Source organism: Mastigoproctus giganteus, chromosome 9, assembly GCF_048544385.1.
Source record: "Mastigoproctus giganteus isolate SK-2022 chromosome 9, ASM4854438v1, whole genome shotgun sequence".
NCBI classification, from domain to species: domain Eukaryota; kingdom Metazoa; phylum Arthropoda; class Arachnida; order Uropygi; family Thelyphonidae; genus Mastigoproctus; species Mastigoproctus giganteus.
The window spans coordinates 129,529,183-129,548,538 of NC_143583.1; the positions used below are offsets into that span (position 1 = coordinate 129,529,183).

General features: G+C 36.2%; 1 protein-coding gene across 2 annotated transcripts in view; it reads left to right on the forward strand.

Moving 5' to 3' along the window:
* Positions 1 to 19,356, forward strand: part of RnrL (Ribonucleoside diphosphate reductase large subunit) — a 206,738-nt gene that overhangs the window by 156,601 nt on the left and 30,781 nt on the right. For both annotated transcript variants that reach the window (XM_090381486.1, XM_090381487.1), the window contains one exon: positions 9,735 to 9,870. In XM_090381486.1, the coding sequence (XP_090237612.1) occupies positions 9,735 to 9,870 (136 nt within the window). The remainder of the gene's footprint in view (positions 1 to 9,734; positions 9,871 to 19,356) is intronic.

Sequence of the window (19,356 nt, forward strand, 5' to 3'; positions counted from 1 at the left end):
ATTTCACCATGAACATAAAAACCTACAGAATTCCAACTATCAGCAATTGAGTCTTATTGCATTTACAATAAGACTCAATCTTATTGCAAATGCAATAAGATTGAGTTTACTACCTGTTTATAATAGATTGCACTAACAGAAAAGTCCAAAAAAACTGGAAACTGCAAATTGTTTTATGGTCATGACATCCAGAAATATCACAAATATGTTGAAAATTGAATCTTATAACCGAACATATAATGATGAAAGTGTAGTGCATTTTAATGATTTGAACTGGTTTTCTGAAATTTGATTCTACAAAGCGGCTGATTCTACCAACCAGTGACCATGTTAAGTGGCATCTACTTATTTCACTTTACGATGGGCTTGGCTTACAATTGTCTCCAACTGGACCACATGGTCCTTCCTCTCATCCAATAGCAGCCTTTGTAAATGTGTTGACTGCTTGTTTTGTTTTTGTATCCTTTAGTTGAAGCGATTTTTTTGTGTTGTGCTTTAATCAATATATTAGTTTTAATAATTTTTTTAATCTGTATGACAATTTCCATTATAAAAATGGCCTTTTAGAGAGATAAATAGCTTAGTTATATAGCGAAAATTTCAAATTCCAAGGTCTTGAAATGAATTACAAAAAACCAACGTGTTATTGGGGTCACATACGATGTCTCTGGAATGGATTAATATCGTAAAATGGGGTTCCCTGTATATATGTATGTGTGTATATATATGTATGTGTGTATATATATATATATATATGTATGTATATATATATATGTGTGTGCGTGTGCGTGTGTTTTTTCTTTCTTGGTGTGCATTTTATTTTAGGTCTTGATTCTAAATCTGTAATTTAATTTTTTCTGTCTTATGGAAAAAATTTACATACAAAAAAATGTGCAAAAAATCTCTTATCTTGGGAAATTTTGGAACAGTAACAAAAAACAACCTCCATCTTTATCTGTGGCCTAAATAAACTGTTTCATTAGTTCATGTTTTATATGTAGCAATGGAAGAAACAATTTGCTTGGAGAGACAAGTAGCTTATTGATTGTTTTTACATCCTAGTGTGAGATTAGTCCTTTTTGATCTGGTAATCAGCTTTAATCCTGCTATACCATTTGCACAGAAAGCAAGGGAACTTTGTGTAACATAAGTGTTGCACAGAAAATGTGATTAGCACTTTAGTTATTACAAACTATTCCCTCGTGATCACACAAGGGAATAGTTTTTACACACAAGGGAATAGCTTTTGTTGTTGATGTGTATAAGCTTGCTTCATTGAATTATTTTGCCACTACTAATACTAAACAGATACCTCAATGCAATGAGTTTTCATCATCCGGTAACCCATTGTCATGCACTTTCAACACATGGATGGTAGGCATAATGTGGCCCAGGGTCTTGATCACCAGTTCTAACACTAAAATAAGCATGATATGCTTTTTTGGGAAAAGCATATCATTCTTATTTTAGCATGATATGCTAACGCTTAACGCTGATAATTCATTGCGGAAAAACAGCATTAAGTGAATCCGCGCTAAGCAAGCGCTGCATTCCCATAAGGTAGCATATGTATTTGTGAGTTGCGGTTGGTGCCAAAGAATATTTTCTAATCAATAATAAAAGGTAGTGAAAAGATGCACAAATGTCGGTCAAAATATTTAACATTCAAATATTTGTACATATAAAATATTCTGCATTACATACATATGTAATTATGTGGTAACTACTTACATATCAAAAGTAAACTTAATTCCAATTAAAATAATGAATTTAACTTTGGCCCTCTTCCAAGTAAACTAAAAGGGGTATTAATTTTAAATCCCTCGCAGCATTACCACCCAACAATAAAATCAACTGATCCTTCGCCACTTTGAAACCTGGCATGTTTTTACTTCTTTCAATATGAAACTTCTTTTAGGCATTCGTTTCCACAAAAGTCCTGCTTGATCTATGTTAAAAACTTGTTGAGAAGTATAACACATAATACCCCTCTTCAATAAAGTTCTATTTTGAAAGTTTCGGCTTCTTGATCTGCACTAGCAGCTTCTTCCTGGATTTTAAATCTATTCAACCGGCCCTTACCAGTTTTAAATGGTTCCACTTTTTTTTTTTTTTTTAGGTGAGTTTTCTTCAGATCATCATATTGGCTAATCTCTCTCTCTCTTTTTTTTTTTTTTTTTTTTGTTTAACTTAACTGAGTTCTGCATTGGAATATTATCTTCAATAAAATTAGTTAGCCTTTCCATTTCAATCCTAATAGCCAGTCTAGTCCTAGTTGCTTGCAGTGGAACAGCTATCTTTCCCGCTGCTAAAATTAATTCTTTATTTTTTTTATAATTGTTCTTACAGTTGCAAGTCATAAATTATGGCACACATCCGCTTGTCGTTGACTGGAATCGATTCGCTTCAAAACGTCTAATTTCAAATTTAGTCTTTTTCTTATATTTATAATCTTCGTACTGCGCCCAGACGTTGCTGCTTTTTCATTCTTATCGGCCATTATTAACTTTTCGAAAATGTAACTGTTGGTTGCATTAATTATGATACAATGTCTAATACTGTACTGAGTGATGACTAGACTTCGGATAAATGCATATAATGCAAATATTACAAGCAATATACTTGATCATTTTTTAAAATGTTGATCTCGGAACTACGTAACAAGTCACTGTACTGCAATTAAATTAGTGTGCGGGAAAATTTCTCAAATCGGCGTGGGAAACGTTTTAAGCTGTTTTGCTATTCATTTTCAAGCTATCGACTCCATCAAATGAAACGATTTCGTTAAATATGCCAAAAATGCAATCTGTAAAAGAGCGTTATAGTGATCTGTGACAGCATTATAGTCAGATATGGTTTATAATATAAGAACGTTATAACAAATCAGTGTAAAGCTAACCACATTATAACGGGGGCCTGCTGTAATTCATTGTCTAATTTTGTGGTGTAAAATTTCATAATGAGTTGAATTGTTGACATTAATAATGTGTATGAATGATATGCTACCAATTAAAATACTTACATTACTTCTTTCATTACTAGAAAGTACAATTTGTGATGTGATATGCTCTGCAAGTCAGTTGGGTGCATCACAGCAAATGTAATGACTTTTTTTTTTTTTTTTTTAACTGTGACGTACATACACTGCTCAAAACAGTTAGGAATCACAGCATGTATAAATGTAAATATGATGGCATGTGTACCTTATGTAGTCAAAGCTAAATTCAGATCGCGTATGCCCAAAACATTCAAAGGAACTTCAGAGTGAGTAGTCATTACTTTACTGGAATGTGCATGAATAACAATTTGTATTGTGTATGGGTTCCAGCAGCTACTAGACATGACTTGTACTTGCTATGCACAAATGAAATCAAAGTACTGATGAATTGTTTCAGAATCAGTCATCATTCTTGTGTAGGTGCTGTTTCCAATGATAGTGTCACTGGATGGGCTGATTGAGTTGCAGTACCTCTGTTAGGGCATCCCAGATGTATTTGATGAGAACCAGGTCAGTGGAGCAGGCAGGCCACGTGGATTGTACCCTCATCTTTTGATGCTGTTGACAAGTGTTGACTAGTGCCCTGTGTAGTTAAGCATTGTTATCCATTAAAATGAACTTTTCACCTACAGCACTAGCATAAGGAAGGACACTGGTAATGGGATTTCATCTCGATAATCACATGTAATCAGGGTCCTGTTTCTGATGACATTGAAGTCTGTTAGAACCAAAAGGCTAATGGCAACTCTTCTCAGCAGTCTATTTCCATTGAAATGTGTGTGTGTACATACACAGAGTTGTTTTCAGTTTCTCTTTCATGCCATACTAGGACCTAATAAGAATCTTCTTACTGCAGATCACACCCAGACTAATGGCGCCTCCGTAGCCAGGTGGGAAGGAGCAGCAGTGCATAGCACACGCTTCTTGATTAGACCGGGGTTCGAGCCCGTCGCCACCAAATATGAAGGATGCGGAAAGGTCAGGGAATCACCACCGCATATCCCGGAGCAATATGGCCTTAGTTGCTAATGCTCCTAAAAACCAAAACAACAACAACACCCAGACTAATATGTGTAGAATGGACAGAATCATTCCTTCATGCTGCAGTTAGGATGCTCAAGTGCCCATACTCTTTTACACCTGCAGTGTTGGATACTCAGTGGAATGCTCACCATAAGGCTCATAGTATCCATATCTGTGCAAATGGTTTGAGGTGGCATCTGTGTTCCTGTCACTTCTGCAAAACATTCAACTAACTGGTAGTGTTTGCATGTTTATTTTGATGGTGGGGCAGGGTGTTAATCTTGTCTTATCATTATTGATAATCTGTGACCCTGGTGGAGACATCTACTATGAACTTTCTAGGATTCTTGGAACTATTTTCACAACCTCTTGATGATACTTTGTAGTACACCAAGCCATACTGCAGCTGGTCATTGTGATTCTGCTGTCTGTAGCCTCCTGATGACTCTTAAAGTGTTAAACTCAGACATTTCTTTACTATGATAATCAACGGGTGTGTGTTGTCTTTTATACCTGTTGTTTACGAATGAGATGCATCTGCTACATAGTCAACTATTTAACAAAATGGTTGCATGCCTGAATTTGCATATTTTCGGCCTGTATTTAATTCAGTTTTATTCAATCTGTGAATATGTACCATCATTGCAACCATGGTGGATATCAAAATGGTAGATTGTGCAGTAATTACCTAATGGTTTTGACCAATACACCTGTCAGCTCTCTGGATTTATCATGGAGAGTTGGCAGGTTCTTGTGTCTACTTGTTTGCAAATGTCTGATGTAATTCATATATTTGCAAACAAGTAGGCATAAGAACAATGTGAGGTGTTTATAAAGAAATGTGAAAATAAACATAGTACAGTGGATTCCGGTTATTTGGGTCACCAGTTAATCGGGGCAGCCATTTATTTGGGGCAAATCTTAAAAAACAGAACCTAATCAAGAAAATAGCCAGGGTTTACGTCACTTAATTGGGACAACATGTCGTTTAATCAGGGTATGAGACCGTACCACGTGGTTTGGTCGGTTTTCTGTTAGTGCAATCTATCATAAACGGATAGTAAACTCGATCTTATTGAATTTGCGATAATACTGACAGCTGGAATTCTGTGGGTTGTTGTTGTTGTTGTTGTTTGGTTTTTAGGAGCATTAGCAACTAAGGCCATATTGCTCCGGAATATGCGGTGGTCATTCCCTGACCTTTCCGCATCCTCCATATTTGGTGGTGACGGGCTCGAACCCCGGTCTAATGAAGAAGCGTGTGGTACGCACTGCTGCTCCTTCCCACCTGGCTACGGAGGCGCCAATTCTGTGGGTTATTATGTTGAAATGTGTTTACACTTCCATGGAATCTTCATCATATAAAAGAATTAATTTTCAGAATCTTCTCTTCATTCCTATTTTTAAAGCTTCGTAACTTGTTACTCCGTTCTCACTTGCACGTATCGTGTTACTTGAAGTTTGTGTGTGCAGTGTTCTTTGTTATTGATTGCTTATCTTTTTACTGTTTTAAATTTTAACCCCCACCCACAAATGTTAGTGAACAGAAATGTCAACTGCTTAGTATGTACATATTACAGTACGTATCAATTATTCCGATTATCCACGTATATTCTTCCAATTTTCATGTATCATTTAATTTTTTAAATGGTAAGGTAATGAAGGTTAAATTTGTGCTTAATATATCTTTACTTTTATAGCCTGTGGATAATATTCCTCCTATTTTCACAAACGTGATCACAATGACCGGTGCTTACTACACATCATAACGTGATTTGATTGCACCAATTGTAAAACAGGGGTCCATTGTATTTTTAACTGTTTACGTGAAACTTCGGATAATTGGGGCAGCTGCTTAATCGGGCCAAAATGCATTAGTCCCGATGTGTCCCAAATAACCAGAATCGACTGTATTTCAAAGTGCAAGTGATAGTGTCATATGTGCTGAGTGTTTATTTGCATCATTTATCATAGATGTGCGCGTGCTGTGCTGTGCTAATCATCGTTCTGAAATACTATATCCCAGTAGTGAAACAGGAAAAAATTATGGAAGAAAAAACAAGCAGGTGTTAGTGAAATTGCACAGAGAAGGAAGAAAGCTGGTGATGACTCTAGAAAATGTGCCATTTGTATTCCTACAAACAGCAGTAATCAGAATGATTCCAAGCAGTGTTCCTTTATAATGTATATACAGCAATACCTCGCTTAGCACGGGTTTCACTATAACATGGTTTTCAATGAAGGTTAAGTCAAAAATTTACTGTACATATTAAAACTCATTCAATAGCTAGACAGGTACTATACATATATGCTGCGGTGCCAACTCTATTGTCTACCATTCACATGTGACAATAGCTCCCTTCAGGCAGCCAGCTGCAATGTGCAACAGTGTTCGGTGTTCTTAATTCCATCCTGATGAGACAACATGATAGTTTTTCAAACATTTCATTTTGAAATTTATTTTTTACCCCTTTAAATACGGTCGAAAATATATCTGCATCTTGGCTAGAAATCACTGCCAACAACATGCGTTCTGTTTGACAGTATGTTTTGCCTCATTTGGTAAATGATTTCACTGGTTTTGAATCGCAAGTTCAGATAATTTCCGAAGACATTGTGAAGGTCGGAAAAGACAGGATTCAAAACTTTGGACACTGCAGTGTATGTGACTGTATTGACTCACGTGCGGCTTAGATGATGCATCTCTCCTTGAAATTGACAAGCAAACTGCCTATGCAGAAGAGGAAAACAATTCTGAAGTGCCACCAAAACAGTTTTCAACAGAAGAACTGGATAAAGTTTTTTGGGGGGTTGAAATGGCCTGCGAGGCAATTACAAATGGAGATCCGAATGTTGAATGTAGCATCAAGGTACAGAAAATTTTACAAAATGGGATTCGATGATACAAAGTCTTCTACGCCGAGAAAAAGAAGAGATGGCTTCACCAGGCTTCATTATTGAAATACCTTAATAAACAACTGCTTTTTCAAAGCTTTTTTTTCTCATCTCTCATGATGTTACCTTTTCATTAATAAAATTTTTGCAATTTTTTTTTTAAATTTCAAATCCTTTTAATTGGCTATCAAGTGCAAATTGTTTACAGATTTATTATAATTTGTTTATAGACTGTTTGTCTGGTATGCATTCAATTAAAACCCATTATAATTATACCTCAATCAGCATGGTTTCGCATAACACGGAATAGTTTCGTTACCAATTATCAGTGCTATCCGGGGTATTGCTGTATGTATATATATATATATATATATATATATATATTATATGTACAGGGTGTCTGAAAAATACATGACAAAACTTCAGGAATGAGTTCCTCATATGTAGACAATAAAAATATTTTATATCAACATAGTTCCGGAAATGCTTGGTTCCTGAGTTATTAACCGGAATGTCTTATTGCCCGCACGTGATTTTCTTCATCACAGTGTACTGACAGAATCTGGTGGTTTTCCATTCCGACTATGTACTCATATCAGGAGCAAGCGGATATGCACTTTATGTATGGTTTGACTGACGGCAATGCTATGGAGGCTCGTCGTTTGTACCACAAAAGGTTCCCAGAACAAAGATGTCCAGACAGGTAAACATTTGAAGGTATCCATCTCGCCTTTGTGAACATGGGACCTTTACACCTCATGCTGCCGACAGAGGATGACCAAGATCTACGACCCCTGAAGTAGAGGATGGACCAACTGCCTGGCCTCCACACTCACTGATTTAAACCCACTAGTTTTCTTCTTGTGGGGCCATTTAAAGTCATTGGTGTATTCGACTCCGGTAGCTGATGTGGAAACTCTCTGCAATCGAATTGTGGCAGGTTGTGAGACAATACAAAACATGCCAAGAATTTTGCATCGTCTTCGCGAGTCCGTGAGACGTCGATGTGAGGCCTGTATTCAGGCAGAAGGTGGACATTTTGAACAATTACTATAAGGTGATGTGAACAGTTAAGTGTCATAGACAGACCTACAAAACTCGGAAACCGAGCATTTCCAGAACTATATTGATATAAAATATTTTTATTGTCTACATACGAGGAACTCATTCCTGAAGTTATGCCGTGTATTTTTGAGACACCCTGTATCTATATAAACTTCAAATCAACAGCAACTTGCTGTCAGTGCCATTATTGGAAGGTGATTGCATAATATAGTTTTTTTTTTTTTTTTTTTTATTGATAATCCTACAAACTGGAGTACCAAGGTTGCTAAATTAGGATGCTATTGAGCACTTGTAGCATAATAGACTGTCCTTATCTCATTAAATTAATTTGTTTGCTAAAAGGGGGGGATGCATGCTCTCCTGTGAAAGTGGCTTATCTAGAAAGAAGTGCTAACAGGAAACAGATCGAAAGAGGTAAATGTTGCATGCCACTGTAAATATAAAAATAACAATAATGAAGCCTGTATGTACACAATGGATGTTTATGTATAAATGTTTAACTAGACTGGTAAGGAAGTGCAGTCCTGAGAGTTCTGTTTAGAGAAGAGATTTTTTAAAAGCCATATGAGAACCTTTCAGAGTTACCAAATTGAAAAGCACAACAATCAGTCACTAGCTAGTAGCGCAGGCAATTGTTGAAATTAAAAAAAAATGGCAAATTAATGGACACTCTGGAAAAAGAACTTATTTATAAACTAACTTTTTCTACAAACTACAAAATTTTTTTTCTCCAATGGGATTAAACAGAGGAGGTACTACTTGACCAATATATATCTGTAAAGTAATATTTTTTTTATCTATGAAAAATGCTGGCTTTTCAGCAAAATGGTGTTTGTTTGAAATGTAGCTAGAAAGTATTTTAAATTTTTATTTTCAAGTCTCATATCTTGCTCAGTAAATATCAACAGGACTCAACAATCCACCAGTGGGTTTTGCTGCAGCCCTACATGCAGAACAAGCAATAGCTAGGTCACTCCAGTGTATTTATACACAGCAAACTCCCATTGTAGCACTTTCAAGAGGACCGGCTCTAAAGAGTGCTATTGTCCTACTAGGACCCCTTTTAGGTGGCTATTTTTCATTCTTCATCAGTAATTTGGTAGATGACTTTCTTTCAGTCTATGAAAAGTGGTCTGTATGTATGTAAGGAAAATGGATAAATATTGTTGAATTCAAACCTTTTTAGCGTTAAACATGAAATAAACATCACATGCAAGGGAATGACTCCTAGAATTTATTCTTTTTCAACCTTTTACCAAAACTAAAATTAGCAGGAAAGTGGGTTATATCCAGATTTATTTGGGACCTAAAAATATATAATATAGGCATTTTAAATGGGACCACTATAGACATTAAAAAAAAAAATGCATAGCATATTATAGGATTAACCATAGAGCCAGAAGAAAAAAGCATTAAAAGCTGGAATGTACTATAAGTTGGAGTGTTGTAATGGAAGTTTATTGTAATTTGCTGTTTAAGGGGCAGCAAAGATGTATGATTTGGTAATAAAATTTAAATATTTACTTCTTGCCCTTGTTATGGCATCTGCAACTTATGTTTAAGGTAAAGAGTTGGCTAGCATAACTTTCTGCTCAGAACTGGAAAGCAGAAAGGCAAAATACTTCAAGGACAATAGCAACTTACAAGGTAATGCTGGTGTGATCTTATTAGTATAATCAATTGGTATAATACTAAACTCAGCATAATAGGCTTTGTAAAAGTTAATACAAATCTTTACATTTGTGTCTTTCAGGTATGGACTCAGGAATAGCTTACTCTTGGCTCCCATGCCAACAGCTTCCACTGCACAGATACTTGGAAATAATGAGTCAATAGAAGCCTACACCAGCAATATTTATACAAGAAGGGTATTATCAGGAGAATTTCAGGTAGACTCAATAGCATAAATAGTATGGAGCATTATTTTGAAAGTTGCTGTTCTATTGATAAACTTTAATACAATATACAGGGTATTTCAGTTAAAAGGCACTGGGATCTACCTTGTTTACTTTTAGATTTAGGCTATTTATCTTCTGGATTTTTTTTTATTTGAGCTGAAATTTTTGAATGTTAAAATTGGACTGGATGGTACCATTTAGATTTTGATTTATAAATTTAAATTGTCTGATCAACTGTGTTTTTTCTCAATGGGACATATTGCTCCCTGTCCTCGGTTTGGCCTAAGGACAGCTGCCATTGTATAGCCAGCAGTTCTATACAGTTTTCCCTTTTCTTGAAATAAAATTGGTTCACATTTGCTTTAAATCTTTCTCTGAGTTATGCTGATCGTGCAGATGCATTGTTCCTTATGATATAGCAAGCAATTGTTATGAAATTGCACAGGCAGGGAAGGAAAGGGATAGGAATGGATCTGACCACTATATTCCATTGTGATGATCTTAAATAGTCAAATCAAAAGCAGTTTGTTCTTAGTGTCAGCATTAAAAGGCAACTACAGTTGACAACACAGCATCTTCTAAGAGCTTGAAAACGTGGAGTTTGTTTAAAAAAACTCTCTTGAAATTAGTGTCAATAATCCCCCTGTTATTACAGTTGACCCGGAGTAGCAAAGGTTTAAAAGGGGCGATTGGACACTTGATAATAGGATGTTCGTGTTATCTAATTAATTTGTGTGCTGGGGGTGAGGGGCTGCATACACACATGCAGATCTTGTTGTTGTTGTAGGATTTTAGGAGCATTAGCAACTAAGTCCATATTGCTCCCTATATATTGTGTGTATTCTGGGGTCGATTTTCTGTTTGCTGGATGAAAAAAACCATGCCACTCTCGTCCGAGACCAGCCAACTCAGCCACATTGTGAAAAGGGCTTATGAAAATTCCTCCTGTCATCGACAGGACCAACTCAGGTCTTTTCCTTTTGGTGTAGAGAGGACAGTGATCCTACCAACTACCCACAAGGGCTGCAGCTCCTGTTTCAGCACACACATTTCAAGTCTGATGTTCACAAGTGTCTTCTCAGCTATCAATCTATGCACAATACTGATTAAGTCATCAAATGCATACATTATAGGGATAGTGGAGATGTGGTATCACTCAGGCATAAGTAATGCTGAATTTGAATATGAGTACAATGTGTACAGGAGGGGTGAAGGGGTTATGGGGAACTCAAAATTGAGAGGTGGAGTGTGTTATTAATGACAGTGTTGAGTATACCAAACAACTATACAGAGAAATAGGGTGGCCTATTAAATCAGAATGTCTTATAATGGGAATTTCAACTTTCTAGATGTTGACTGGAATTTGTGTGTTAGTCACTTACACACTAGCAAGATTTTTGTAGAGTTCTTGGATAACTGTTTTCTACAGCAGCATGTTAGAGAGGCAACAAGAAGAAGCAGTAGTCTTGATTTGGTTATCAGCAATGATTCTACATTCATTCAGAACCTGCGGGTAAAAGACCCACGTGGTGGCAGCAATCGTAGTGTGTAGGGCATACAATACCGAGATACTGGAATCCCGGTAATTTTTTTCCGTTATTCAAATCCCAGTATTGATACAAAAATATCGGTTTTTCAGTACTAATTTAAAAAATAATTACCCACTGATTTATTCACATAAAGGTTATAAAATCAACAACAATAAATCATCAATACTGCTGAATTTGCAAATGAGGCAGTACGAATGCAACGGAAACCTGAAAACATCATGAAACTGTAAGACATAATATACAAATATACTTCTCTTAATAAGTATAGTGTGTTTGGAAGTAAAACACTTAAGGAATAATGAAAACATCATTACGGAAATATTTCCACTAAGGCGCATTTAGGGCTAGAGCCTCAAGCTGCGAACAAATTTAGACTATGTATATAAAGTGCTTAGCATCATAATACACAGCCATTTCTGAATAAACAGAAAATTTTTAAGGTGGCATCGTTTTAGGTTATATCTCATATTAGGTTATATCACACAATATGAGATATAACCTAAAACGATGCCACCTTAAAAATTTTCTGTTTATTCAGAAATGGCTGTGTATTATGATGCTAAGGAAATATTTCCATTAGTGCCAGTAGGCCTAGTAGTGCAATTAAGGAATATGGTGAACAATGGTATGGCAGGTGCGGAACGGTTAAAATTAAAAGCTTCTGAACAATAGTTTAATCCCTCTATTACACTGCTACTTGAGGATGCGACACTTAGTGCATTTTGGGAAAGTGTGTTGGTATGGAGCAGTTCAAAGGTATTGTGAACAGGTGATCTTGAGTTAAAAGATGAAAGTGCTTCATTGTGTGGGTAAAGGCAATGTTTTTCCCATCAAACGAAGAAGAGCGAGTTTAAAGAATAACACCGCGATTGGGTCAGGTTTAAATTAGATAGGGGGATATGTAAATGTGTGCAAACCCCTTTGGGGTTGGTTTGCACATAAGCTTGCATATATAGAAGTAGTGCAGGGGGCGATTGTAACTTGCAATCAATTCAATAAATAAATAAATGAGAAGGAAATAAATAAGGCGCTTGCATCAAAAGAGGGGTTTGTGATTGTTGTTCGGATTCGTTGCAGGCTTCCAGTGGTAGTTCTGGGTTCAGTTCGCATCCAGTTCTGGGAGTGTCCAGCCACAGAGAAGTATGTTACTTACTACTCTGTGTCCAGCTACAGAGAAGTATGTTACTTACTACTCTGTGTGTCCAGCTGTATAGTGAAGGGTTCCGCCGGGCATGTTCCTGTGCTAGAAGTTAATCCGGAAGTTGAATAACAAGGCAGTCAGATAGTGCCTTGGTTTCTACTACTGCTGTGGTAATTTCCTTCAGTATTAACAGAGAACTGTTCTTGAAATCCCGAAATAAGACAGTACTGGAAGAGCTATACAGCAGAGATGCAGAGTTCAACTAAGAAGAGAGAGAGAGAGAGAGAGAGAGGGAGGGAGGGAGGGAGCGACATCACTGCACTCCATGGAAGGAACCCGCACAAAGGAATCCCACCGTGAAAGAGAAGGAAGGTAAGTCCTCTGAACTGTGTTGTTTAGGAAATGGTACTTAGATAAAGTGGGAGATTACTTTAGAGTAAGGTTGAAGTTGAATAAACACGTTAAATAAGTAAATGCTTAGTATTGAGTTGGTTTATTGGTTGAAGTTGTAAAAAAAATTGATATTGCTAAATTAAGAGACATTATGTGGAATTGTTAGTGCTAAGTTAGTGACTTATGGATTGCTGTTGTGAAGAGAATTGATATTGGTGATTAAGATTAAATTAGTTTAGTGTTTGAAGCTGTAAAGAGAATTGAGATTGTTAATTGAGAGAAATTTTATGGAAATGATAGCATGTATGCATGTATTAACAGATTAAATGAGAAAAATGAATAGATTAGATGTAAAGACCAGTTATGTATTGTAAGTATATGTGTCATTGCTCTTGAGAAATTGAGAGCTCATATATAATATATATACCATATATAAGTTTGTGTTAATATAATATTAATACAATATAAAATATATATACTCGTTGGGGGGGGAACTATCCCTCAGGTCCTGGAAATTCTCATTTTTTAATGCAGTCAGAAAGCTTGTGGGGCGATGCTGTATGAAAATCATAACAATGGTTACTGACAGTGATACTAAAGTACAGGGAAATAAAAATTAATAAATAAATAAATAACCCCTCACCACCACAACTAGATTTGGTTTCCTCACCAAGCTTAAATGTCAATCCCTCTTTTTCGTTAATACGGATATAGTGCCATAAAAAGTCAGAAGGGAAATATTTTTCATTTTTAGCAAAAAGGAAATGATTTTTTGAAGATTGGGGGGGGGGGGGAGTTAAACTGCAACTCATCTACGACTATCCCAGTACAAAGCACCAACCGGCACAGAATCCAAAACGACGTTTTCTGTTGCTAATTAAATATGTATCAAAATTAGATCCAGTTTAAACGATAACACTCTTGAGTTTCTTATGAGCTCACTTTATTTGGACAGGTAGTGTGGATGCTTATTTTTTTGTTTTTAGAATAACTGTATTTTTAATAACTTTTGCTAGATTTATTATTGTAATAAAAGTGTGATTTAAAACGTGAATTCAAGTAATTACTTGTTTTTTTCCTTGCTTTATTGTATCTAGTTGTCTTCAAAATTTATTGCGAAAAATGTTTTTTTTTTTTTTTTTTTTTTAATACCGGTATTAAGAATTTGACTGGTATTGTGAGCCCTAATAGTGTACTGTCTCTACTGCATGCCTTTTCTACAGATACTTCCGTGGGCACTGTTCTTCTGAATTGACTTCTATAATTCCCGCTCTCTCTTTCAAAACAGTCCGAACACGTGCTGCCACCAGCCAACGTCCATTTACTGTCCAACTTCAGACTCACAGAACCAACTTTTCATCTTCATTGTTTATTCATTCAACTGCCGTTTTCTGGAACAACCTTCCTTCATATGTATTTCCTGAAAATTACAGTCTACAGAAGATCAAGTCCAATGTCAACAAATATCTTTTTTCGTCTTCTCAGTCTCCAACCCAAGCATGGTACTAAGTACTATAGGTTCTAATACCCCTCGTGTTTGGGGTTTTCATAAAAAATAAATAAATAAAAATACCCCATTCTAGATTTCATGTATCTTCCTCTCTTTAAAAAAATCAGTAATCAGGGTTCATTTGCACTTGATAAATCTTTGTGAATTTTGTCGTATGGAACTAAGCATTTTTGAAGCTCCCTTTTGAACTTTGGGCTCTTTTCATTCAAGAATCTGCATTCAAAAAATAAGATTCTAATTTCTCGGCTAACTTTATGCCTTCCCCTATTCTTTTTTGTTTAAAATTTGGAAGTTTAGAATTTTCATCTTCAATATCGTCATCTGAATTGATTTGATTTTACCTCCGATGCCATTTGCACCAAATCCGCTATGCCAGCTTCTTTTCTACCAGTAATTCTTGATCATCGTCAGTAATCATATCTGTTTATTTTTTTAGGAGCATCGGCAACTAAGGCCATGTTGCTCTGTGTATATTGTCTATAAATTGCATGTGTCCTGAGGTTGATTTTCTGTTTGGATTGACGAAAAACCCAAGATTCCAGGAGAAAAAACCAAGCTAACCCCGCCTGAGCCTGACTAACTCAGCCACGTTAGGAAATGAAAAAGACCCATAAAAATTCCTCCCTTCATCGACGGGATTCGAACTCAGCTCTTTTCCAACCAGTGTGGGTGGGATTGCGATTCTATCAACTGTGCTACCCACGAGGGCTTCAGTAGTCATATCATCAAAACCTTTTCCTCCTACCGACGTAGCAAGTTCTACTATCCGTAGAACCAATTCCGTTTTCTGCCCGTTCAATCATATTTCCTGAATGAATTGACTTTGGCCATACATTTTTCCACGCAAATTTAACTTTGACAGTTTTACTTCTTTCTGCGATAGAGCTATGATTCTGATAAAGTCCACAATTGAAAAATATTTCCATGCCTCCATTACTTTTCAATAGATTCGGAATCAATTTTTTTCTAAAATCCGTTGTAACGATTTTCTGATGGAGTGAGTTTTAAAGGTGGATATAATGCCTTGATCTAATGGCTGAATGAAAGAAGTTGTATTAACCGAGTACAACTGTGGCGATAGGAACATATCTTCACTGTTTGGATGAGTTAAATCTTTTGGATGGCCTGGTGTTGCTATCCAATATTAATAAAACTTTGAAATCTAGATTTTCACACAAGTGCAAGTTCAATAGCACAGAAAATAACTTGGAGAATTTCCCAACAAAAAAAAATACAGGGTTTTTTTGGTTTTTTTTTTTAGACTAGCGAGTCAATAGTGGGGATTCAAAAAGTAGAAACGTTTAAAAATCTCATCCAATGTGATAGTAGGGTTTTCCCCCGCACAAAAGCTCAAAAATACCCTGTTATGTGAGGTTTACAGAAATTCTCTAACTGAGTTATATAAGTACCATGTTGGAAGAGGATTACTGCAATTTATCAATCATGTTAGAGCGAAACCTTGTTGAAGTACCGTGTTATACAGGGGTTGCCTGTACTGCATATGGGTAGCAGCAGTGCTTTTTTTGTAAAAAAATAGGTGCCAGTACTCATTCTTTGCTATCAGGAAAAATTGAAAATTAAAAGGATATGAAAAGTACTCTACAATTTTTTTTTTCTGATATTGTTACTTTCGTAGTAATGCTTTTGGAATAAGAACAACAAATTTAGTATATTAACACAGTTTATTAAGTATAAATTAATTATTCAAGTATATATAGAAAAATAAGTAAAATGTGAATAAAATAAATAAATCAGTCAACTACTGAGTGCCGGGCACTAAGGATGACACGAATGGTCGTTAGTGTAGTATCTCAAATAGATAGCTTTATGGTAACTGAAAAAAGTTTCTAGTACCCCGGCTTGGCTTAAAACTTAGGAAATAACGAAAACGTTGTCTATTTGAGTCTTTCCAGTTATTGTTGTTGTGAATGCCAAGGGTGGGAGAAGCAACTGGCAGGTGAGGGCTGTGCAAGACTCCGCACAGGTGCCTCTTCACCACCACCGCCTCAACACTGGCTCTCTGAGTACCTCCTTGCCGGGACAACTCCAGCTTTGAGAATTGTTAAAAAATACTTCTAGTCGCAAAATTTATAAATGACGTTTACAAAATTATTAACTAACTATTTAGCAACCTTTTTGTTACCAAAAGGAGAGTTATTAGTGCAAAGAAGCGTGCTATCAAAGTGCAATAAAAAATTGTTTTTTTAATTTTAACACAAATATAATTTATCATTTAATTATAAATGATAGATTTCAATCGGAGTAGTTTTCCCTTGACAAGCATCGAATAACGCATAGCTAATGACATTTTAATTTTTAGCTACGTTAGCGACTGAAATATGGGGGGGGGGCACGAAAATTAATCACGTTTTCCTGTCTGGCGCTGCCATTTTTTATTTTAAAATTATATTTTAAACATACCCGTTGAGCTCTTTCCAGCGGTGTAGCTATAGGTTGTCGACAACATTTTTAACCCCCTTCCATTTCTCAGACAAATTTTTGTCAACAATGATCAATATGGCATTATGTTGGCCCACTTGATATGCAAACCCATGCAAGATTTCTAGTCAATAGGTTGAGTGGTTCCAGAGATACAATGCTGTGACAGACGGACGGACAGGCAGACAACTGAGTTTAAGGGTCCTTTGTTAGACTATGGCCCCTAAAAATAATAAGTAAAAAAAAATACCATAAGTAAAAATAATTTTATAATAAAGTTTTTGTAGAATATTCCAAATTTTTATTAAGTTTTCATCCAACACCCTATGCCGACTTCTTTTCTTCCTCTTTGTGTGTCGGTTGCTGACTGACGTTTCCTAAGCAGCCACGAATCGACATATTTTGCTGGATCGAAGCGGGTCAGCGGTGGGCATACAATTTTAAGAAACAGTAGTGAAGAAACTGTTTTTGTCATCAATGAAGCACTGGTTGGGCTGACAATCAGATTCATTTGTGAAAATCCTCGTTCACATTCACTCAGAGCGTCCATCAAATTCTTCAGTTCTTCCGAAACCATCTTTTCAATTAGGTATCCACGAATTGCATTTAACTGTAACCTAATTGGCAATTTTGAAACTGTCCGAAATCTCGGTGTCATTCGGATATTCAGGTACTGTGACCATGTAACCAGACATAGGGAAAATTTATGGGAAAATGTCGATAACGCACTTCCACGAAACAACAGACGATTATTTGTCGGTGTAAAAGAAAATCAGGCTCTCCTAATTCTCGAATGGGGCGCTTACAGTTGATTTACAGCGGTGTCCAACCCGCCTGGAAAGTGAACTAAAACAGCATTTTAAATTTTGTTAATTATCAAAAAATTTCTAATTAAATGTTTTGTTCAGTAAATGTAATTGTGTATTGCACTTAATAAAATTTTCGAATATTTTAAATTTTACTTTTACATGCAACAAGATATCGAAAATGTAACACAGTAAAGAAATCTAACTTTGATTTTTTTGAATATGGCCCTGTATGGGAAATGTTTGGACACCACTGCAGTAGAAGGTGGACCAGAGCCCATTGGGAATACACCTTGATCAGCTCACTGCAGACCAGCGCGACTTCTCCGTATGTGGGATGGGTGGGCGGATAGTTTTTACCAGGTACCACTTAAGTTGTAGAATGGTAATCCCTTCAGCTCTCTTAATTCGCGAAGCAGCACTAATTGCCTGAAGGCCAGAAATGCGAACAGGGCGTACCGAATTAATTCCCTCCTAATCCGTTCGCTATATGAAAATTTTCTCGCTCAATGGAAACTATTTTAAATGTAACTTCCAAGGGGAATTCAAAATAATTAAACAGAGGTCCGACTGAGCAATTTAGAATTATAAAAATGGTTATACAGTTTTATGTAGAAAATATCTTAACAATAGACAGTGAAAAATGTAAATTTAGTTAAATAATTTTAAGCTTATTTGAATAGTAGATAAACATGTGAAAACAATTTACGGAATATTACAAATTTCAAAGTGCACTGCGTCCAGATGTCACACGTCACTGTTAATAAAGGTGCCGGTACGCCGTTCCGTTGCGTACTGTCACAAAAAAAGCACTGGGTAGCAGTAACCTCCAAGTAACTCATCAACTCTTTGGTACCACACTCAGGGTAGTAGTAAATGAAAAGGACCTGGGTGTATTCATGCAGTCAGGTATAAAATTCCATGAGCAGTGCAAGCATGCTGCCAGGACAGCTTATTGAGTTTTATCAGCAATATACAGAAACTTTGCTAGTAGGGATAAGGAAGTGATTATCCTTTTGTGTACAAGGCCATGGTCAGGCATCATATAGAATAAAGTCTGGAGGTCTCACTTTAGGAAGGATGTAGAACTGCTGGAATGGGTGCAGAGAAAGGGCAACAAGCTTGGTGAAGAGAACAAAAGGGTGCCTACTTGAGGTGTTTAAGGCCTTGAATGGATTGAGTAAGCTGAATGAAAATGGCATTCTTTCTCTTGCTGAGACTACACACACAAGGGTACTTAAATTTAAGTTGAAGGCTGGTTGCAGGATAGATGTGCAGTAGTTTGTCTTCAGACAGCAGGTGGTCGATTGTTGGAATAGGCTTCATCCATTGTTGTGAAAGTGAGTAGTTTGAATAAATTCTGGGAAGAAATAGACAAATCCTTGGAGGTATGGGTGTGTGTGGTTTTTTTTTTTTTTTTTTTTTTTTATAATGACACTATATTATCTTGCTTTCTTGCATCATTTGCCACTGCTGCTTTCATTGTTGCTACTAAGTAGTAGTGCTATACAACTAATAAGTTGTAATACTTTCATGTTTGGAGTTTTCATTTAAAAAAATTAGCCAACTTGATTTTTACCTCCAAGAACTTAAATGCTATTTTTAACCAATTTTTATGCGTAGATTTCGTAAAGTTCC